The sequence below is a fragment of the Helicoverpa zea genome, chromosome 11, assembly GCF_022581195.2.
Source record: "Helicoverpa zea isolate HzStark_Cry1AcR chromosome 11, ilHelZeax1.1, whole genome shotgun sequence".
NCBI classification, from domain to species: domain Eukaryota; kingdom Metazoa; phylum Arthropoda; class Insecta; order Lepidoptera; family Noctuidae; genus Helicoverpa; species Helicoverpa zea.
The window spans coordinates 11,036,103-11,059,199 of NC_061462.1; the positions used below are offsets into that span (position 1 = coordinate 11,036,103).

At 34.8% G+C, this 23,097-nt stretch overlaps 2 protein-coding genes across 5 annotated transcripts; one reads left to right on the forward strand and one right to left on the reverse strand.

Annotated features, from left to right (window-relative positions):
• The first annotated feature begins 6,725 nt into the window (after positions 1–6,725).
• LOC124634436 (lipid storage droplets surface-binding protein 2) lies at positions 6,726–14,745 on the forward strand. Of its 2 annotated transcripts, none has more exons than XM_047170016.1 (6): positions 6,726–6,971; positions 7,382–7,502; positions 8,216–8,448; positions 11,989–12,181; positions 13,357–13,485; positions 14,092–14,745. In XM_047170016.1, exons 2-6 carry the CDS (start codon positions 7,382–7,384, stop codon positions 14,331–14,333), a joined length of 918 nt encoding a protein of 305 aa, XP_047025972.1. In that variant the 5' UTR covers positions 6,726–6,971; the 3' UTR covers positions 14,334–14,745. The 2 variants fall into 2 exon arrangements, with proteins under 2 accessions (XP_047025972.1, XP_047025973.1); XM_047170017.1 differs by having other exon boundaries at positions 13,369–13,485.
• A 5-nt stretch (positions 14,746–14,750) lies between these two features.
• LOC124634438 (AP-1 complex subunit sigma-2) lies at positions 14,751–23,017 on the reverse strand. Of its 3 annotated transcripts, none has more exons than XM_047170019.1 (5): positions 22,834–23,014; positions 22,463–22,641; positions 21,975–22,083; positions 21,468–21,605; positions 14,751–16,431 (listed from the first exon to the last, which is right to left on the reverse strand). In XM_047170019.1, exons 1-5 carry the CDS (start codon positions 22,834–22,836, stop codon positions 16,387–16,389), a joined length of 474 nt encoding a protein of 157 aa, XP_047025975.1. In that variant the 5' UTR covers positions 22,837–23,014; the 3' UTR covers positions 14,751–16,386. The 3 variants fall into 3 exon arrangements, 2 of the variants coding, with proteins under 2 accessions (XP_047025975.1, XP_047025976.1); XM_047170020.1 differs by lacking the exon at positions 14,751–16,431 and adding an exon at positions 16,674–17,731 and having other exon boundaries at positions 22,834–23,017; XR_006984869.1 differs by lacking the exon at positions 14,751–16,431 and adding an exon at positions 18,599–21,299 and having other exon boundaries at positions 21,330–21,605; positions 22,834–23,017.
• Positions 23,018–23,097: the final 80 nt, after the last annotated feature.

Genomic DNA, 23,097 nt, shown 5'->3' on the forward strand with positions numbered 1-23,097 from the left:
AAGTACCTATTTTTATCTGGATCATTAGTAAATAAATTTAAATTACAATTTTTACATTTTTTGAAAATTGATTTGGTTTTGCGCAAAATATATCCTGTGATATATTCAATTTGAGCTATTTTCCTAGGATCCTGTTTTTTTAAATCGAAATTTTCTATTATGATATCATTGACATCTTCGAAGTCCACTTGGATGATTTCTTTTGCTTCTTTATTATTAGAAAAAATTAATTCATCAAATGAAGCCAGAACAGAACAAAAATCCTCTTCACAATTTGACCCTGGTGAATAATTGCTGCTCATGTTATTAATTAATAGAGAAGCAAAAGCAGCTTCAAACCCATCACAGGTGGGCGAGTTATTCCTGACCCCATGACTTCTTATGCTACCAAAAAAGTTTTCAATGGGATCCTGGTTTAAATGTCTGCACCAAAATGATTTAATTTGATGTTCATTAAATAATTTTTCTCTCAATAATATCATATTATCAACAGTCTTCACCCAATTTTTGATACTAGGAACAGTGTTAGCACTACCTTTGGATGTGACAAATGTCATGGAATTTAAAATAATTTTTGCTTGCATCCAAACATTGTGATGCTGTGATTTCGGTGTCACGTTTCGTAACAAATCTTTTCCTGATCTGTTGTCTGAGTTCTTCATGCTCCCATTTAGTGAATCGAATAAATTATCCATAAAGATAATAAAATCTGCAGTATCTTTAGTTTCTTCAGGTAGTATGCCATTCTCTGAAAAGCGAAATCAGACAAAAATATTAGTTAAGCACAAACTAGAACATAGTTGTAGTAAAACAAATGCTGTTTGCATACTCCATCAGTTCAGGTAGTTAACTAACTAAACAATCTTGATAGGACTTTTTACACAAATACATGTTAAACAAATAAACTGCTGCTTAAAATAATCGTCCAATACATTAAATAATTGTTGTTATTCTATTTACAATTATTTTTAGCTGTACTTTATTTTTAAATTAAAAGTCATACCAAAATTGTTTACCTTTAGTTAACTACCTAAACTACAGATGGAGTATAGTACAAATGATAAAACCAAATTCGCTTTTTTTAAACAAAAAATAATGTTGTTTTTCAAAACATTACAACAATGAGTGTTAAGAATCTGTTGAATATTTTTTATTAACACAGTGTTTTACTGCGAGACAACCTGATGGTAAGCAGCTGTGATAAGCAGTGATGCAATTAGAGATGGATGTTAGTTAGATTCTTATCACCTACACTGTGGTGGCTGCCTGCAAAGGTGGAACTTTATAGACTTTAGTATAAACTTACCAGCTAAATATCCCATAGTTTTTCCCACAGTTTGGCTGAATAGCTGGGAAGCATATTTCACCTTCATTTTTGGTATTTTATCTTTATTTACGTGATTTTCTGTGAGGTTTTTAATTATTTTTAAGCCTTTATATGTAGGATTGTTTTCATATAATAACATTATGTGCTCCCATTTTGCGATTTTTACTTCACCATCCAAAGTAAATTTTAAGTTTTTGGTCATTAAATTATTTCTCATCCCTTTTAATAAGTGTGGTATGTCATATAGAGGAATTATTTTTTTGCCATCAATTTCAAATATTGAATTCCGTGGCTCTTCATTTTTTCTTAAATATTCTCCTCTAGTCTCTTCAATTAAATAATTTATGGCACTTGTGTTGGATGTGCCTTGATCACACACTGTGGCTAAAACAGTAAATCCAATTAGATGCAATTGTTTTATAATTTTCTTTATTTGTGCAGCCAAAATTTCTTTTGGTGTACTGCCTGAGCAGAATGAATAATAAATGGGTTGTTTGTAATTTTTCATCACACCTCTAATCATAAAAACTAAAACATGATCTGCAATTTTCCGTGTTGATTCACCATTGTGGTTTACAAAACCCAATACTCTATCTTTCTTCGGATTATACTGCATGTGTGGTGAGAGTGCCATCTCATCAAAAATCAATGTGCACAACTTATCACAATCATTCATTTTGCCAATTTTTTTTTTTAATTGGTTAAATATATTTTCATTAATGCCTGGTTTAAGTGAAGCCCTGGATACCATTCGGCTTAATGTCACTGGAGATGGTAAAACAAATATTTTGCTTAACCATCTGTAAGCTTTTGGTCCCATTTTATATACACTGAGAGCCATAATTTTCTCCTCTTTTGTGAATCTCCTTCCCATTTTTGGTTTTGAGATTTCTCTGAATTGCATAACTGTAAATAGTGCAGCTAAAGTCTTAAACTTCTTTAAGGCAGTTTGAAACGTGATATTTGAGGACAGTTTTAATGCTTTTTGCAATCTCATTTTATATGAGATATTTTTTGCGTTTAATTTTTTAATCTCTTTTGCCAAATTTTGTTCATTGCTGTTGTCAACCCATTGTTTGGTAATTTCTGAAAACAAAAGCAAGAGTCAGCTAAATGTGTTTGAAAACAGTAAGTTAACTTATGAACCAACATGCACTTGTTTAGTCATGTAGAAAGTCAACGTCGCTCAGATAAGATACAAACTATAGCTACTAAGACTGCTTTTGCTCATAAAAGTGTCTATGCAATGGCACCTAAATTATATAATAAATTACCTTGTGATATTAGAAATAGTAAGAATAGTAATGAATTTAAAAATAAGCTCTTCAAGCTACTAAAAGACAAGGTATATTATTCAGTCAAGGATTATTTGAATGACAAATTCTGATGATAATTTATATATTTTTTTAATACTTATGACATTTACATGACTTTATCGACACAATTTTTAATTTGACATGAATATACTCATATTTTTTTATATTATTGACATTTCTTAAAATAATTTTGTATGCCTATCGGCGGGACATGGTCTGCACATTAACCTATTAAAACACCTGTAATCACCCATGTTTCACAAAATGAATAAATGAATTTGAATTTGAACCAACAATGCAGCAAATAAATTAATATAGTGCATAACTAGTATTTAATAGTGAAATGCAGAAATAAACCATTCCACATCCATTAGGGCAAGTGAGTTTGTATTCACTCACTCAATCAAAAAATTACCCCTTCTTACTAAAACTATCAATATGAAAAGGTATCAATTGGACAGAGTTCAAAGCCAGCTTTGTAGCTAGGTGTTTCCTAAGATTAGCTCTGTTCATTAATTTTGTTCATTAAGGAATGAATAAAGGAGATGGCCAAATTTTCAATTAGTAAAAAAACCCAGAATCGACAGCAACGAAATGGGTACCAATGGGTTCATTATGATAGATCTTTGATGGTGCCAAAAAGTCCAGCCTGAAATCCATGGGGTATAGGAGCTATATCATATTTTCACAAAAATAGGTTATGTTGAATTTATGTTGATACATAAAAAAACAAGGTATACTAACATTATACAAGCCAATAGTAATATCCCCATAGTTACAGAGTTTGCCTGGTGACTAAAAGGTCTTGAGTTTGACCCCTACCCATTGCACTATTGACATGAACCACTCCAGAAACGATTAAGCACCGACCTTATATACTTGGAGAGGTTTTCCAGTTATGTGCAACCTTTATAACTGGCAAAGGTTAATAAAAAAACTATTATTAGGTGCATCTGCCCAGAAGTCAGTGTTTTTGTAAAAAGTTTTATTTTTGGTTCTTTAGTGACAAGTATAGTTGTCACTATCCGCATTAGTGGAAAGTTCTCGTCAATACGAATAATATAAGCCCAAACACGAGGTAGTTTACATATTCAGTCGTCGAGTTCCCTCGATCTTCTCTGGTCTCCATCATCAAGTCAACTTTAAGCCTCCACTTTTGTACAGTGCTAGTAGACATACACCTGAGTGTCAAGTTTTTACCCTATTTACGCCTACAACTTTCGTAAGTTGCCCTCGATTTCTCAGGGTTTCCATCATCAGATCCGGACCTGATGACTATGGGAATATCTGGGAAGTATACCTTATCTAACAAAAAAATAATTTTGCAAATCGTAAACTTCTAACAAACAGCAAACAGTAAAGGTAAACTTTTTCGTGACCTAAATTCTTGATCGAAAAACCATCATAAAAAGAGAACCCCATGGTTTTTGGGTGATATGACATACTTTTTTTAATCCACACATTATACTGAATCTAATGATGCATGTGAAGTTTCTGTCGACTCTGGGTGTTTTTTTGGCCATCTCCTTTACATCATCACAAGATTGTAAGTAAAATATGCATGACAATGGTGCAAATGCATATACCAATATGAAATGGCATATAATCTGGTTTTTAATATCAACAACAAAGAAATTACACTTACTGATTTTCCTATTAGAGATAGTTTGTTCAGATTCTTGAGGTGGAAGAATATCAGGATTGTTACTTCTAGAGGTAGATGCCTGAGGTGGAATAACTTCAGCAGGAATAATGTTGTGTCCTTGGTTTGTTAAGTCCATAAGAGGTGGTCTTCTTATAAAGGGTCCTGTAATTTTATAAAATTGGTTAAAAAGTTGAACTAAAAGATATTTACTTTTATGTATAAATATTTTACAATTGAAAAACTTTTTACCAGGTAAACCAAGTCGAGGTACAGCATCAGCACTAAGAAACTTGCTCCTTGTATGGTAATGTGATTCAAAATGCAAATGACATACTCGACGCCGTTTAAAGATTATGTCATTCTCTAAGGCTAGAATGTCACCTCCAATGTTGTAAATCCAAGTTCGAAAGCGTTCAGGATCTTTATTAGGATTAGGGAATTTGTGCAGGATTTCCTTTTCCGAACCTGAAAGAAAATATTAAGTAGGAAGGTATTTTATTATGTTAAGTAATACTAAATTTAAAAATATCTAATATGATAGCCAGATTTAAGTTTAGGTCAGTGGGTCGTCTTAGGGGCGGAGTGTAGGAGTTGGAGTATACGCTTAGGGGCACTATGAGCAGCAAAGAAAACAAAAAAAAAAGGTTTTAAGACTTTTTTTTCGAAAACTTACCGATTTTTTTGCCGATTTTCGGTTTGACCTTGTCTGTAGCAACCATTTACGATCTGAGAAGCATGGTCCTACAATGCACTGTTTCCGAGTTATGGGCCATTTATGTTTTTCTTATTTTATCGAAAACCATTTATATTTCAAATGGGTCCGAGTGCCCACATTCTATTTAAAGAACACTCTAGGCGGCTGGCTGACGCTTCAAGTGACCAAAAGGCTGGCTATTACCTTGGACAAAGGATCAGCATGGCGATCCAACGAGGTAATGCTGTCAGCCTCTTGGGCACGCTCCTAGTCGACAGTGATGGGGACGATTCTTTTTTATGCCTTTTAGTTTTAGGTTTGATAAAAGAATAGTTTTTAAGTAAATCTAAATATAAAATGTAAATACGAGTTGAATAAAATTTATATTTCCAAAATGGTTGCTCTAGCTGTAACGACGACCGACACTTAGAATTTTTATCATGTTGTTTTTTTTTTTCTCAATTTTGCTGGGTTTTTTTTACACGATGTCATGACTTTTGAGTACAGCAACAATTTCTTTCCCGAAAACGATCTTATCCGAGCTACCATTTTGGAAATATAAACCATTTTCAAAAATAACAAAAATGAAATGCCCATAACTCGGAAAGGTCAACCCGATACTGCAAAAAAATTGGCAAATTTACGGAAAAAAAAACGTTTTTTTTTCTAAGTCCTTGCTCCATAGCGCCCCGAGGCTACACAACCAACCTTTAAGCCATAAGAAAATCTTAAGATGTGAGTGCCTAAGACGACCAACTGACCGTAACCGCGGGGGACAGCTGGTGCAATTTAAACCACATAGCACGGATTAGTTTCCGACCACGTGGAATTTCGTTCTGAAGTAGCTGGTATTGTGAACCATTGGTTTATTAATTAACCTAATAATTTGTCAACGGAGCAAAGGTTATGAATTATGTTATTAGGTTATAAAATTTAAACTTTAATACAAAAAAGAGTAGAAGCCAAAAAAGACTACTATATTACAAAATTTCTTACCACAGTTCGGTACACAACATTTCTTTTCCGATGTCATTGTAGAAAATCGAAATCCAAAAATCAATGCCGGTTTGCAAAAAAACAAGGTACGGTCGTCAAAGTCCAGGATAGAGCACAGGTAAACAGAATAAAACACAGTCACAAAAGTCCATAAAACAAAGCCAGGTCGTAAGATTGAAAATTCAAAACGCATAACAAAGGTGAGAAAAACACGATAGTATTGACAAATCGCCAATGACGGGAAAAAAAGCAACATGGACGTATTAGCCACCGGCGACGTTCCATTCTATCTCTATTTTCATAAATATGTACTAATATTTTATTTGCATTTAAATTTGCAATGTAACGAGGGATGACGGACGGGGATGATTATATTAGTAAATCTTAAGATTGATTTAAATAAAATAAAAAGAACCAAACAGAAATAAGGCAAATACATCAAGAAATAAACAGCTTGGAATTGTTTTAATATGCATGAAAAGAAACGGATTCTACACCAATTTCTTACAGTGTTGCTACAAAGTAAAATTGATACTGTTTTTCTTTATTTTATTTTATATTCTTTTTCATTTAATCTAAAAGGTAAGCTTCAGTACTTAAACATAATCATTATTATTATTTTTTATAAAATTCAATAAAATCAAGTAAGCGACACATACGCCATCTGTTGAGAAGAGAGGAAAGTATTGCCAGAGTCTTTTTGTCCATAGAAGTTAAGAATGTACTAAGTGAAAAGACCCTGGACCCAACTATTTATTATCAAATTGGAGTGGGGAAGCGGACCAAAGTCCAAACAAAGCGTTGAATCATAAAACTTATAATTATTATTCGTCGTCATTTGCTGTAGTTACAAGCATCGTATATATTTTCTAATTAATAGTCAGTTTACTTCAGTCAGTTGCTTGAATCGCATTGAACAAGTAATTCTAAGCATAGATTTTCGTCTTGTTCGTATTTTAGAAAGTTTTTTACCAGTTTACTAAAGTTTTGAAGGTAGGTGTTATTATTATATTTTTAAACTTTTATTCGACGATATTCATATTTTTAAGTTTGTTCCTTGTGCTTAATTGTGTTTTTTCTACGCTAGCATATTTAAAACTACTTGCAATTGCAAATTCTACTGCTACTTACAATTAATTTGGTTTGCTAACTTTGTTAACGAAGGTAAAGAAAAAAAAAACTTGGTACAATTATTTCTTGCAACTTCTATTAGAATTGAGGAAATAATTGTTGCAAGTTAACATTATATTACATTATTCTACATTTTAAAATATGTAGGAATATCATCATTTGCTGTCTAAATTTTTTATTGTAACAATTTTCTGGGACCTAGAATGTTCCTTTAGCTTTTGTTAGTCTACCTTCAAACTTTGAAAATTAATATGGTTGTCTTTGTTGTGCAGATGGCTACAGAAGTGAGCGCCCCATCGATGCCGCAGCTGCAGTCCGTACAGAAGGCGATGGCTCTGCCCACTGTGGGGGCTGCCGTCGGACAGGTTGGAGCATTCTACACTAAAGTTAAAGGTACATGTGATTTCATTGTGAACATATATTTCTAACTTTTAAAACCCTCTAATGATGTCCCTCATGCTTCAGTCAGTGCCACACAACTTAGGGAAAAAATTGTGCAACTTTTGAGTTTGGACTTTGATACCTAAACAGGAAATATTTACTCCTTGAATGCATTGTGTGTTGGATCAGCTTGTATTCCTTCTCTAGAAGGAAGGAGGATTAAGCTTACTGCTGTATTTTTTTTTTAACCTGTGTGGGTAGTTAGATAACCGTTTTACGTTTGAATATCAGTGCATTTTAGATAGGATATTTCTGTAGTATCACAAGAGATCAGTAATTATCTATTGTTTGATGATTTTCTTCATTAAAATGTGCAATTTGTACCACATCAGCCTGTGAAACAAAGCCTTTGTCATGACAATATTTGTTAATACTTTCCAAATACTTATGTCTGCAAATATTTACACTTGCACAAACTGTTTGGTTTGCATATCCATTACATTACATTTTGTTATACATATTTCGAAATATTATATTCTTGCATGTTTGTGATAAAGTTACAAAAATTATTTGAAGTTTAAAAGAACATGAGGGTAGGGGACCAACACATTATATACTGCTAATTAAACATCAAAATATGCTAATACATAGTTACAGGCATATTAGCATATGATTCTGACTACTCTAGCATTTTCACATTCAATTAACACAGAGCATTTCCACAGGAGCACATTCTCTCTTAGAATGGGCACTCTCCACGGCCGAGGCCGGTGTATATGCCGCCGCAAACACAGCAGCACCCTACGTAGCAGCCCCCCTGGCCGCAGGTGACGTTAGAATGGCCGCAGCCCTGGATGAGCTGGAGCGCCGCGTGCCACTCGTCGCGGAGCCCCCTAAAGTCATCGTGGAGACCACCAAACAGGCAGTCATGTCTAGAATCTCGCCACATGTCAACAAGGTAGGCATTTGTTTTAGTTTTGTTTCTGTTTTTTATTTAGGGTGTAAAATAGACTTGACTTTTGAGACTTGGAGAGTGTTGGTGAGAGAGGCAAGCACGACCCGTTTTGGTCGCATTACTCAGACTTTTCTCATAGTGCATCAACACTAATAGTATGCTCTAAAAACTATTCAATAAGTTTGCAACTGCCATTTCTTGTATCGTAAATAAGTAATCAAAATATTCGTAAATTTCAAAAACATTCCCGACATACCCTCAGTTATTTTATCTCGAACTAAGTCGAAAATTTATCATGTCATGTTTTAATTAGTGCAGTTAATTCCGGCAACCAATTTGTAACGTAACAGAGATAATAAAAAGTTCCTGCTATCAGTATTCAAAGTTCGATTTATAAAAAGATCATGGCGGACGCGGATGTACTCGTATCTCGTTATCTAAAGTCGAGGAAGTAGTTCACGATAGAACATAGCGTGCACAGTGCACTTGTTACCGGCAGGATGTTGCATTATCTGAGAACAGATACTATTATGTCGCACACAATACAATGTTATTACATTTTATAACGGAGCGTCATCCGTCTGTTTTTGTTTATAAAACATCGGCTTCGGAGTATCCGTTGGTCGGAAGCGCTCGGACCGGTTCGGTGGGAGTCGCATGCACATGTGGTCATGTGTGTGCTACTCATTCATGTAACCGGTAGTTAGTAACTCGCTACCTTTGCGGTTGTTTCACCTGGAAATTGATCACTTGTTTCTTGCTAACAAACCGCACATTCTTTATTATGAAATTGCGTGACATTCCTGTCTACGATGTAGGCACTCCTATTGTACTGTAACGGGGAGCATTAACAATGATATAATGTACCTATTTCAAAACGTTACTAAAAAGATCTTTCCTTGAACGTAGATTATATAGGGGACTATTGATCAAATCAATTGAATCTAATTTACCCTTGAAGCTTAAATCCTGCTTCTGTACAAATCTAAAAGTGGGTAGCCATCATGTCATCTTTTCACTTTATCTTCACAAACTAGGTAATTGAATAAAACTTTCTTTAACATAAAATGTCAGGTTTTCACTGCACAAACTCGGCAGGTGAGCCGTTAGTCATATAACCGGTAGACAGTACAACTTATGTAATACGTACCTACCAATGTTTTTCCACTAAGTTGGGTACATTCCAGTACTTGTGAATGCTATCTAAGACTGAGCCATCACGTTGTTGTGGCTATTCAACGTGTGACTGATAACAGCCTAGTAGGTTTTTGTTTCTCATAACATGATTTGAAGTTGTAAACTCTAATCTATGTAATTTCAGAAAGACTTTTGAAATTCTTCTTGGAATAGTCCATCAAAGTATACTAGGTCCCCTCTTTCTATTCTTTGAATGGTTAAAAAATGGAACAGTAAAACTTTTCTAAAAACATGTGCCTACCCTCACCTTCAAAATTATAAAAAATACTTCAACGACTTTACTTTGTCAATATATTGTATAGGCTAGGCTTACCTACAAATTAATATTACTACCTACTTACCTACACGGTTGAAATCCTCCCTTCGGTCATGTTCTATGGTTCTATTCCTTTTGGGAAATCGGTTAAAAAGATATCAAAGTGATCGCTGTGGATCGTTCCCAAATTCCTTGTGCAAACGAAGAAGTATCTCTTGCATCTGAAAGTATACAGGACGGGGCAACTATCTTTAGGTTTCAGTTATAAATAAAACCTCCCCAAAAATTCTTTAGCGCCAAGCGTGAGCGCGCTAGGATTATTTTTATGACATCGGCGACCGCTGCACAGATAAGATAAAACATCTATCACGCGCTGGACAATGAACCGGAATGGAAGAACCTTGGTACTAGTTACCATGGTGATAAAACACCGTTTGGATAAAACAAAGGCCGGTGTTCTAGAATAATATTCCATTCTGGGATGTTCCAGAACGGTAGTCAATCTAAAGCAGGAGTTGCAAAGGACAGCCAAAATAAAAAAGTACTCAATACCTAGATATTACTAATATCTAGGTATTGAGTAATATCATATTGCTAATATCATATTAGCAATAGTAACATAGTATCAAGAATGTAAAATACAGCTTATGTCGGCCGAGGATGTTGTAGCTTCCCAACAGTGAAAGTTTTTTTCATATCAGTTCATTAGTTAGTTCTTTTGGGTAGAACCAAACAAAATCCTCTTTATTATATTCAAAAGTAAAAGTATAGATGACTATGTATATCTACTAGAGCCCAAACTGTTTTACAAAGAGTGCCGCACTAGAGCAGTCACTTGTTTTGTCCTTTCTAGAACCTAGACTAGACCGTAATTAGTTATTTCCTCAAGGCGTTATGAGGAAATATTCAGTTTCATTATGGGCCGTGGCCCGTGTTGCAATTCACAAGGGTAGAGGGTTTTAAATTGCACAATTTGTCACCAGATTACTAATTTTAGTTCCCCTCGTAACATACTCGTACGTGCGAGGCTGAAAAGGATTTATGGAGCCTAAATGACGCACTGATCATGTTATTTTCAGGCATATATTATTTTAGTCAGATATTCCATTTCGTAAGGCTATGCACACGTCAGGTATTTACGCTGACGAATAAATTGATATTTACCATTCAGCGTCATATGCAATATTTACAGTAACTAGATCATCAAGTCATCACTGTGTTTACATAATTAGGTTGTCGATAATCTGTAGTTTATGACAAACATTACTTCCACCTTTGTAGGTCACATTCAATGTTAATATGTTTCAAGGGTAACTGTCGATTAAAGTCCGTTACATTAATTTAGGTTTAAGATTTAGATAATTAATTCATAAACATACATAAGTACTTTGTTTTTTGTGTACTTAGTAGTCGAATATTGATTAAAATCATTGCATGGTTCGATTAACCGATTAACTTGAATGCACCTCATGCATTCAGTTCTCACGCAGATAAACCGATAAGTATCTTTTAAGTATAATACGGATTAATTCTTCACGAAGTACGAGAAGGTAAACATTTTATAAACGACGCAATAAGCGGCCGGCTAAATATACCTAAATGTTGAATTGCGTTCTTTGTTTATGAAAATACTTAAAAATACCTACAGTAGGTACCTACACTTTTACTTCAAAATAAGCAACGTGAACAAGACTTTTTATAAACCGCTGGTAACTGGTTTCTGCCAAGTGATATTATCGTTGAAAAAAAGAAATAAACTCAAACTAGACCCTACGTATATTTTAAGATGCATATCTACACTATGTTCCCACGCCATATATAAAACTCCTAGTAGGTTTTATTGCAAACCGGTTTCGCAAGCTCATAATATCGAATGAGCTTACAGGTTTAATCACTTAAAAAGCCCTAGGGCCAGTTTTGTCAAATCCATCTGACGGTATCTGCCGTGGAATTGTAACGACTTCCTACTAATGCTATTGAGTAGCATTCCAAGATGCTTTACGTATTCTCCTAGCACAGGGGTGTACAAAAGTGCTGATTGGGGCAAAATAGTTTTATAGTTAGCTATAACGTGTCTTCTTTGTCCCCAGGTATTCACAGCTCGCGTAGCCGCGGAACAGCGCGTCCATTCCCTAAAGGAGCTCTCCTGGGCCAAGGCCAACGCCCTCCTCTCAACAGCATACGGCCAGAAGGCAGTTAACAGCGTAGATGCCGGAGCCATGTATGCGATGCAACTCTTAGACCACTACCTGCCAGCAGTTGGAGCCCAGGAAGAAACCAGCAGTGAGTCACTTGTTCATGTACAAGATATAACTGTAGGATGCACGGTCATTGTAGGGTCCAGCATGCTGATGTTTCTGTTATTCTTGGCACATATTTGCATGGCTTTGTTCTTGGCGTATACTATTATTTTTATGACCGATGATTAACGTACTTTTTTGTAATACTTAATTGAAGTACTTATCATGACTATTCTTGGTGAAGGTGTTGCCATTAGCAAAAATATTAATTAGACTAATGAACCAGGCTATTCCTGTGATGTATTTATTTTAAAAGGATCTAAGTATCCCTGTGATAAATTAATACTGATTATGTATAGGTGGTGGGTAGATTAGATTAGAAAATGAAGAAAGAATTATCATTTTGTTATTATAGCATCCCACTAACATGGTTGTTTCAATGTACAACCCAAATAATCCCTGAACTCTAGAAATTGAAAATAGCTGATGACAAGTTTTAATTAAATAAACAATTTCTATGAATTCTGCTTACGTTGGCTACATATACACACTTCATCTTGCAACAAAAATAGATGCATGTATGACTCATACATACTCGTACCTACCTACATTTTAGTAACATTAGCTAACTATGAAATTCTATACATCATTGAGCAATTATTTCACAGTCGCGGTGCACCGCACAGTATTCTGTACTTATTAGTAGCTTATCATAATTTAGATAAAGAGAAATTAACAGCTTAGTCCATTTAGTACACAACGTTTTTATCTGATAAAATTATTATACTTACTTATACTCCATTTAAAATAACATTAGAAATTTAAGTAAACCTTTTTTACTGTTTGTTCAACTGATTTTGACTGGAAATAACTTAATAAAAAAATCGAGGTATTATTATTTAGACGCTAATTCTACCTGTAAAATAGATGATGATATAGGAATTCCCTTGGCCTTGATAACCTACAACTTTGATTTTTGAGTAGGTATTCCACCCTTATTATTGCATGTTTCTACAAATACTTACCTACCCATAGCATTAACTATTCGAGTAGCTACTTATTGCGTTTTGAGTTCCTACCTTCCCAATTCTTGCATGATACAACGCCTGCAATACCCCTAACATTTTAGCTCTACCTAACCTTAGTACTAAGTGCATGTCAACTTGTTACCTCTAAAGTTGGCATTCTCATACGAATGTAATGGTTTGTTAATTGTAGACGAAATTGTAGCGGTGAGCAACGATCCCGCGCTTCACACCGTGCAGACTGTGGGCCGGCTGAGCGCGGTCGCCGCGAGACGTGTGTGGGCCAATCTCGCGTACAAAGTCAACGAGCTTAGGAATTCAGGTAAACTACTACTATTATCATCAAGTCTTCAGTGTTAATAAGATAGGCAGTCACACTTCCACTATAGAATTCTTTTAACGAAGCTAGTCTTACTAGGAGAGTGGAATGTAGATGTCCAGGTAGGTCGATAGAAAACTTAGGTTGAAAAGCTGAGCAACTGCTCTTGGCCAATGTTATATTTCCTGTAACCTAAAGAATAGCAACCAAAAATTAGTTAAAAAATTAAAAGGCCTTGCATTTTTTCATAATTGCTAACTAGATACTTTTGTTACGTTACAATTTCCTTATAAACAAGAATTGAACTTTATAACAGGAAAGGTATGCAATATTGTATTCTTAAAACAATACATTCGTTCTACTTCTGACATTTACGTATGAACAAGCAACCTTTATAGCGACAACATTCAAATTAATATCAATTTAGTCACCTTTCTCGACCTTGAGCTTGCGAATCGTATTGCAACGTAATCTAATCACTAACAGTTATATAAGGCTTATTGCCTACGTACACTGCAGGGAAGATGCACACTGTCGTCAATTGACGATTGCTTGTAATCGTCAAATGTGACCATGGCAGCAGATGTAATGATTTTGTGTTTATCGCAGGTGTAGAGTTGGATGTGCGTCGCTACATCACGGCCCTCCTAGCTGCCTTACATCTCGCCAAAGTGACCAGCGAGCAACAGCAGAGAGAACAAGAGGAACAGGCCAAAGAGAAGCCTCAGGCCGCAGAGCCTGCGCCCCCCGCCCCCGCACCTCCCAAGAACAGCCAGGACTCCGCGCCCACCACCGCCAACCAAGTCAAGGCTACACCTGAGTCCAAATCTACAGAAACTTCTAACAATTAATTCATAAAAATCATATTTTTCTAATATTATATCTTGTATTTAAGCTGCAGGCAGGATGGTATTTTTAGCGCGTTGTTGTACTTTTCAGTGAGCGATATCGCAACCTCCTTGCGTAGCGATACGGAATGAGGTCGGTACATAGTCGCTGCACTATGTCGCGCTAGAGACGGCGTCGTGCTTGTCATTAGTTAGGCTCAGCCACAATGCCGGTATACAGGCTGTACCGACATTGTTATGGCGCATTTAATTAAGTGAAATCATTTAATGTATTTCTATTTACTAAAGACTGTCAATATGTCTTAAATTTTGAATTATTTATCGCTTTTATACGGCATATTGTAATAAAACTATTTTGTATCGTGAAGCGAGATTTAAGTCGCACTATAATAAAAGATTTTATATTAAAATAAAACGACGTTTTTATTTGATTCTTAATAATACTTTAATACGCAATATGTTCCAAAGAGAATGTTTGATTCTTAGGCCTCTTGATATTTGTAGATATGAAACGTGATATGAGATTAGAGTCTGACGCAAGACTTCGGAATTTGCATAAATATTTATCTTTACATTACATAGCGCAATAAATACTGTAAACTTTACAAAGGTAGAAATGTATACAAACGTGGAATCGAACAGTCTTGAACCGCGAGACATATCAACACCAAGCTTTTATAAAGAGGTAAAAATATCTGCCTTCCCGAATCCCATGAATACTGCTAAGTACGTCTAACAAGATACTTGATCCTATACACTAATGTCTTATTTTCCCTAACACAGCAGTCTATGCGGTAGAATATAACAATTTCATTACAAACTGGAGGGCTAGGATTGCGAAATGTACTGGTATACTGTGTCGTACGAGATAGAATATAGGTACGTATCTACTCTATAACATGAATAACAATCATAAGCGAAATGTATGAAAATATAATCACTATTTATTTTTATTTTTTTTTTATTTATTTATTCCTTTATTTCAGGCAACTAGGGCCCATAAAAATACAAATACACATATATCGTACATTACAATACTTATAAACTAATACATAAAAATTCACCATATCAATATATAAATACAATACTATATCTATAAAAACTTAAACATACTATAAATACATAACAAATATTCTTAAAACTAATGCACACGATGTGTCGGCGTCGTGTTACGCTGACTGGTGTCACGTAGCCGGCCACGAAACCGGCGGTACAGAACACCCTTCGGCCAAAAATCTTCCTTGAGGACCTTCTCGAGACCTTGTGTCGGAACACGCACCACGAACGAGTTAAAATTTGTGTTGTGACGCGGTTCCAACCTCACGACCCTCAAGGTCCAGCTGGTCTTCACGCGCAGATATTCCACGACCTCCTCAACCTTCGTGGAATGGTGCAGCCTGGACACGTACAGCTGCGTCGTCGGAATAGCTGGACGCAGCAGCATATTGGGCCCCGCCAGCGCAGTACCGCACTGGTTCCGACAAGGAGGTTTCTTTTTCTTACTATGTATGCTTCTTTTGGCACAAACTATTATTAATTGTTCCACCACAGTTACATACAGTTAGTGGCAAAAACTAGATTCATAGATACAACATTACGTACAAACAGTACATAATAACTAAAAGCGGTGCGATCTCATTAAATTAAAACGAAATTAAGTACACAATAGTTGCCACGTCTATTTATATCTACGTAAACAACCTTCAAGTGCAAAAATGCTTTGTTTTTAAATATCTACTTTTTGAGAGTGAGCACTAAAATGAATATCTTACGCAAAATAAACCGAGAAATTAATAAATTGTAACGAGTCTGCTATACTTCAGAAGGAATACAATACAACAGACTTTTTGTAAACAATACATAATAATGATCTCAATTCCGACAAAAGGTATATAAACTCTGTAATATATTTTACATATTTATATTGATTTACAGCGCAACCTTTTTGGTGTTAACGACAATACCAAAAGGAGGTTTTAATATAAGGTTCTAATATCAAAATCCTTGGTGACGTGATGTGGTTGTCGCTGTGTTGCGGTGCGGTGCGCGGGCGCAGTTAGCCGAGGCCGTGGTCTTCGAAGAAGCCCTGGGGCGTCTCCTCCTGCAACAAGGGTTATCACTGAGCCAGAGTCGCTCGTGGCCGTGTTAGACCGAGCTATCGCTTTTCGGTTATCGACTGATTATAATTTTCGTACCTACCATAACTTATATGAAGAGTTTTAGATATAATGTGATTTTAAATGACTGATCCACATAGAAATGACTGCATTTATATTATTAAGCTTGGATAAATTCTTGAAATTTCAATGAACAAGAAAAGGTACCCCAATAAAAAGTAAAAAATGTAAAACATGTAAAATATATTTTATTAGAAATATGTTATTTTATCACATAGACATAATATGTATCATAAACGGATCGTTATCATATTAGAGATAAAATACAATTTATTGCACAAACTGTTCAATTATGACTATACTATTCGAAAAAATCAAATAATCGGTTATTTTCTTATAACTTCATGATGGGATAAAATAAAAATTGTAGTGAAATAAAGTAGGATTAATTGCTGAGAGAATAATATTAAATAGCACTTTTGGAAACAAATACTTTTCAATAATATTAATTTCACAATCAAATAGTAGAATTTTCTTAAAAAATCTTTAAAGGCTAGCGACATCTATAAAACTTTTTGATTAAGCCTACAATAGTGTATCAACAAGTACACTTAAAGAAATAAAATAATCAAATTCGAAGTCGGGTAAATTCGTCATGTTTTAACTTAATAAACTCTTAAATAACTTAGGCACATAATAAATCATCCTAATTAAAATAAATTCGTTCTCAGTTTTCAACAAATCATAAAATTGGAATAGGATAACAGAACAAAATAATGAAAAATACAAACATTAAAATATAGGACAACATTATAGAGAAAATACCCTAAAAATAAGTCATTAGGTACGATAAATATGGAACTTTTCAAATTGGCAGTTCACAAAATTTCAAATACATCATGATTTAAAAACGGACAATAATCTTGGTCCACTTTGGCCTGAAGAAAACAATTCCGTCATACATCCATATCAAATACTTACCTAGATTATAATCATAATATTAAAAATGGAAATTTTACGACAATATTAAACCAATCATCATTATCAGTCGCTCAATATTAGGAGAGTCACAAAATATCGATTATTTTTCGTATTCAAAAACTATGATAGTTACAAATTTTAAAAGTAGTTGTAGTAAAAATATATGGCAAATGTTTTTTTTCTGAGTGGTTGAATGCTTAGGCGATGGTATTGTGTCGTCGCGGCACTAGTTGTGGCGGGGCGGAGTCCCGGCGGCCGCTAGAGGAGTCCCACCTCCCGCAGGGCTGCGTCGACTGTCTCGTCCTAACACAATCACGCCGTGAGCATGCAGCTAAGCTAGACGCTTCAACATCTTTCATAGTAGGATGTACACTTTACCATGCATACATTTCAATATACATAGTTGCTGGTCTTTCTATTTTATAGTAGAATAATTAATGCCTATTTGAATTCTAAATCTGTTTACTACCAAAAATAATGTAAATTCCGAGTCACTATAAAATTTTCAAATGCAATAATTTGTTCATATAGGTACCTGTTTTTTTCTTTATGGTTCTAATACTATTTTTAAAAATAAATGAATATTTGTAATGAAATGTCAACTCATAAATATTTTAGTCACTATCCCTTGAGAATTGATTTGAAATGTTAATAACTGGAAACATTAGCATGCTGTTAATACACCTAACTGTTAAGTCTAGTCCACGCCAAGGAAAGCGTTAGAAAAGATAATAATGTACACCTCCACGACACCACACCGGACTCACAGGATACCCGCACCAAGAGTTACTCAAACTGAGGAATTACTGAAACTGTAAAGGTAAGTTGTGAATGCTGGCTGTCGACTGCGACTGCCGACCGCTCGAGCCGCGACTGCATGAAGTCGGTCGCAGCTGCACTACTGGTTTGTATGTATTTACATGAAACCGTTTTGGATCGAAGCGGCAGCAGCACGAGCAGTCGCCCTCAGATATCAACCGATTTTACGCAGTCGTGTCATGTGCGGTCGGCAGTTGCAATCGGGAGCTAGCATTAAAAACGCACCTTTAGTATAGTACTATACTAAACATCGAAGTATACAATGTATGATTAGAGAATAATGAGAATAAAAGTAAGTCGTGATGCGGTAACTTGGGACAGGAACTCGGTACATGCAAGAAAACAGATTAATTTGTTTTTAAAATGTATTTCGACAACCCATTACAATAAATGCATGAACAGCCAGACCATAACCAAGAGGACACTGATTTACAAATGTAAATGTTACCATATGTTAAAATACAAAAGATATCACCCTGATTAAGAAGTTAATAATTACTGAGAAAATGAGTGATTAAAGTCAATGTTTGAGCAATATATTTGTCAACTCTCATTATGAGGAATATTTAAATTTCACAATCATACGGTGTTGTTTTAACGTGAAGAAGCACAAGTAAAGCAGTGTCCAGATACAATGTGATAATCATAAAGTTTAACTACACATATATGAAGCAACGATATACAGATAAACTATTATAATAACTAACTATAATGACGCCCTGTTTCCCTATCTACTAACAATACATTAAATCGCATGAAAGATCTACCATCGAGATTAATTATGATTTACTGAGAATTCTGTATGTATTATATACTGAGAGTGTGTGATAGTAAATGTAATAACGCTGAGTATATAGCCATGCTAGAGTAGCTAAAAAAGAGTTTGAAGAAAACGCTAGCTACATACTTAAATAAAATATAGCTTATATAAATATAGGTAAAAAAATAAATAAGCAGCATGCAATAAAAGCTCTAAAAACACAGAGAATAAAGTAGCTTATTGTATAGTCCGCGGTTGTGCGACATCAGTGTAACAATCCGTCGTTGAGGTCCTGACCGCCACCAATGCATGCAGTTCACACCGAAACAAACCAGAATATTAGCAGAGTGCAGTGGAAGTACAGTTTGTAAGCACATCGTGGGGACGCAGTCGGCGAAATGTTAATAACAAGTCCTAAGACCCAAGTTCACCAACTGCATAAATGTCAGTTTTCTTGAAGCAATAATTTACTTTGAAAATTCATAGTAAACTAGTGTTTTCAGAAAACTGACATTTATGTTGTGGATAGAAGTGAACCCAGAGATCAAGATATTAATTATTAAGGACCCGTAAATGCTTTATTTTGACTTGGTATTATATATATTCATAAAAAATATATACTAATGAAAAGTTAATATGTAACACAGTGCAAGATAAATAGAAGTTATATAGTTATACTTAACAATAGATGTGTCCCAAACCAAGTTAAGATACATCTATGTTTTTCGGCCAGACATACACATACGGAATATTTTTTTAAATAAATCAATGAGCAAATTAATATCGCCGACTGCACCACACTTTTGACTAGACTAGTCTAGCTTAACACACGCGGCTATTTTATGAGATTTGTAAGTCTATGTTCGTGTAAATCGGAGAGTTCTTTCGTTGTTAAATAAAGAGTATTATGTTTTTAATATCATTAACAGTACTTAAATTGGTTAACATTTAAATTGACTAACTTTTATAATAATATTTTCTTATATATTTGCATTTTAGGCTTAGCATTTCTTAATTTTATATTATTGTTTGTCCTTTGCAGTATTAGCAGGATTTTAAGAAAGTTAGCTTTTAATATCATTTTTGATATGTAGAGAAAAATCTAAAAACATTTTTATTTCATTTTGCATTATGCAGATTTTGATAAAAAGGCATAAAGTATAACGTTAAATACGCAAAACCTGAAAATGATCAGAATCCGCCGATGGCAAGTTCGCCCAAAAAGCGTCACCACAGATGCAAGAAATTATTACAACTTACCATTCGAAGAAAAATAAATATCTCTGAATTTGGTGACGGGGATTTTGCGCATTTAACGTTACACTTTTCGAATTCAATTTCTGAATTTCCCATTTTATTCTTTGGCAACATGAAATAAATACGTTTTCAGGTGTTCAAGAGATTGATATGTGTAAGTGCTTCTTTGAAGTTTAATCTAAAAGGCAAGTGCTCCTACTCGCGGACATTTGTGTTAATATCTAGTACATAATCAAAAGGCACTACCGAGGCCACTGTCCTATCAACTGGTCCACTTTATATACCTAGTTTACTCATATACTTTATTCATTTAATATATCTATATAAAAACATCTACATGTGTTGCAACTAGCTATGTATACGGCAGTTCTATATTGTGAGTATTTAATTAATTAACTTTTAGAATCTGATGGAAAAGGCTAACTAATTATAATCTTATTTCACTCATTGTAATAAATAAACTATTCATATTTGACTCTGTAAATTACTGATTAGAATAATAATTGAACAATCTTAAAGGAACAAAATTAATCACTGGTTGCTGATATCCACTATGCAAAAACATCAATTGGATATTTTAGGAACTACATAATAACTGTTTCTTATAATATAATATGCTAAATAATCGAGGTTTCATAATAAAGGCGTAGCTTGATGACTTAACCACAACACATTTGTTCAGAGGCAAAATATTAAATATTGAGTAACTTAATAACCTTTGTAGCTAAAATAGTGTAAATTTAAAATATTCCCTAATGGGTATTGCACATATAAACCTGTAAGCCCCAGTCTAATGACATAGGACCTTCTCTCTCTAACAATAGGTACTGTACGATACACACCAACTTCTTTGTGGTTCACCAATATTTCAGTTATCATTGGAATGTAGAATGCTTAACTATCTCTTTCGGATTGTGTCGGATTGCCGTCCCATCGGGTTATGAGAGTGAAGGAATAGGGAGTGCACCTGTGTCTGCGCAAATGCTCTTGCACTGGCTTATCTCGTTAAATGAGAATAGCCGCCGTGGCCAAAATCGGCCGTGGACACCATTACTACGTGTGTAGTAATACATAAGAACAATTAACTAGCAAAAATGTACTATGTAAATGTAAATTTTAAATATTTGGTAAAGCCACAAATAAATAGGTGTGTATATTAATTAGTCTAGTTAATTAGACAAGCTCATTATCCTGGCTACTGACCTCTTGGAGCAGATCCTGTGCAGCGATGGCCTTCAGGACGTTCTTCTTGCTGGTCTCCTGCAGCTCACCGCCGAGCACCAGCTCGTCCAGTATGAAGTATGCCTTCTCGAAGTTGAATATTATATCCAGTTCACATACCTGGAAATAAATGAAAGTCAGTTATATTAGCAGCTCAATAAGATACTGTGGTTTTTGGGCCACAGTGCTATTTATGTCTGCCTGCAGTTTGCAGTTTCAGAAGCACCTAATGGAAAGTACTTCATGCACCTAAATAAAAGTAGCCTATAACCTCCCTTGATAAATAGACCTTGACAATCTAATACTGAAATAATTTTACAAATCATCCCAGTAGTTCCCAGAGATTAGTGCATTCAAGTAAACAAACTATTCAGCTTTATGATGTTGGCAGATGCTTTGATGTTTAATTTATAAAATGCCTTCTATTTTGTTTTCTATAGTTGTAATTCTTGGAACCTTTATGTTATATTATGAATTCTAAATACTCACACTGCCAAAGTACTTGTCGAGCAGCTCCACATAGCGGTGTATCAGCTCCAGAGTGAGGAGTTCATTGTCCTCCTGCTCCATCGCACAGCAGAAATATAGAGATGCATATCTGGTGACAGAGATAAAATTATTATTAGTTGTGGGAGGCAATTTCAAAATGCTGGCTGGATATCATTCTACATCTTTGATATTTACAAAATTTCTGCAAATCTTGCTTAGCTTGCTAGAATAACTTTTCTTAAAAGAAGGTCTTGATCCTGATAAGGAATATGGAATCATGATCATTAATATTGTATCATGGTAAACATCTATCATATATTGATCATGCTATTGTAATACTGTAAAACCTATTTATTGTACTGCTATGAACTCAACCAACCACTTTTGATAGTAGTTACATTTAGAACAACTATAGAATATACTCTATGGCACCGATTTGTTGATAGAAGCGTCAACCAAGCCTATATCATTAGAATTAGGTCACCCACCTTTTGTAAACGATTTTGACATCTTTCCACTCCAAGAATGAACACATCTTGGGCTTCCTGGCCAACACTGTGGTGATCAGTTCCCGAGTGATCTTCTTCTTCAGCTTGTCCGGGTGTGCGACGTACCATTTCTGCAGTCTTAGTTTGCCTTGCCGGCTGAATAGTAACATGAATTGCATCTGAAAATGCCAGATTACAGGCGGTAACAATACAATTCGAATAATTGGCAAATTATGCATAGAAATGGCACGCATTGGATATCATTATCATAAAAAACGTTTGAACTATATATTGCGGCCTGAAATCTAATGATATTGAGTCATTTACAAAATACAACAGGGAGGAAACTATTCTCGTAAGAGGTTACTTACCATCTTTATATGTTATAGCTAAGTCACAGACTAAATGTAAGAAGGAATGTTTACTAGTTATGCGTTGCTATAAAATGTTTTCATCACATATTTTGCACGAATTTGTTAAAATAATTATAAAATTATGGCTGACGTGACGACATGATCAATATTATGACGTCACACACACATCTGTCAAACTCAAACTGAAACTTGGAACAGAGTGCTGATTCCGAGTTTTGTGTGCGTTCGCAACTCGATACGTAATTATAAGTCTATTGAAAT

Excerpts from the sequence above, each read along its gene's own strand:
- LOC124634438 (XM_047170019.1), bottom strand. Across the intron at positions 21,606-21,974 it reads TCGACAAGTACTTTGGCAGT|GTATGTGAACTGGATATAAT; the intron begins GTGAGTATTTAG and ends ATTTATTTCCAG. Across the intron at positions 16,432-21,467 it reads CACAGGATCTGCTCCAAGAG|GAGGAGACGCCCCAGGGCTT; the intron begins GTCAGTAGCCAG and ends CCCTTGTTGCAG.
- LOC124634436 (XM_047170016.1), top strand. The coding sequence starts at position 7,382 with ATGGCTACAGAAGTGAGCGCCCCATCGATGCCGCAGCTGCAGTCCGTA. Across the intron at positions 8,449-11,988 it reads TCTCGCCACATGTCAACAAG|GTATTCACAGCTCGCGTAGC; the intron begins GTAGGCATTTGT and ends CTTTGTCCCCAG. Across the intron at positions 13,486-14,091 it reads CAACGAGCTTAGGAATTCAG|GTGTAGAGTTGGATGTGCGT; the intron begins GTAAACTACTAC and ends TGTTTATCGCAG.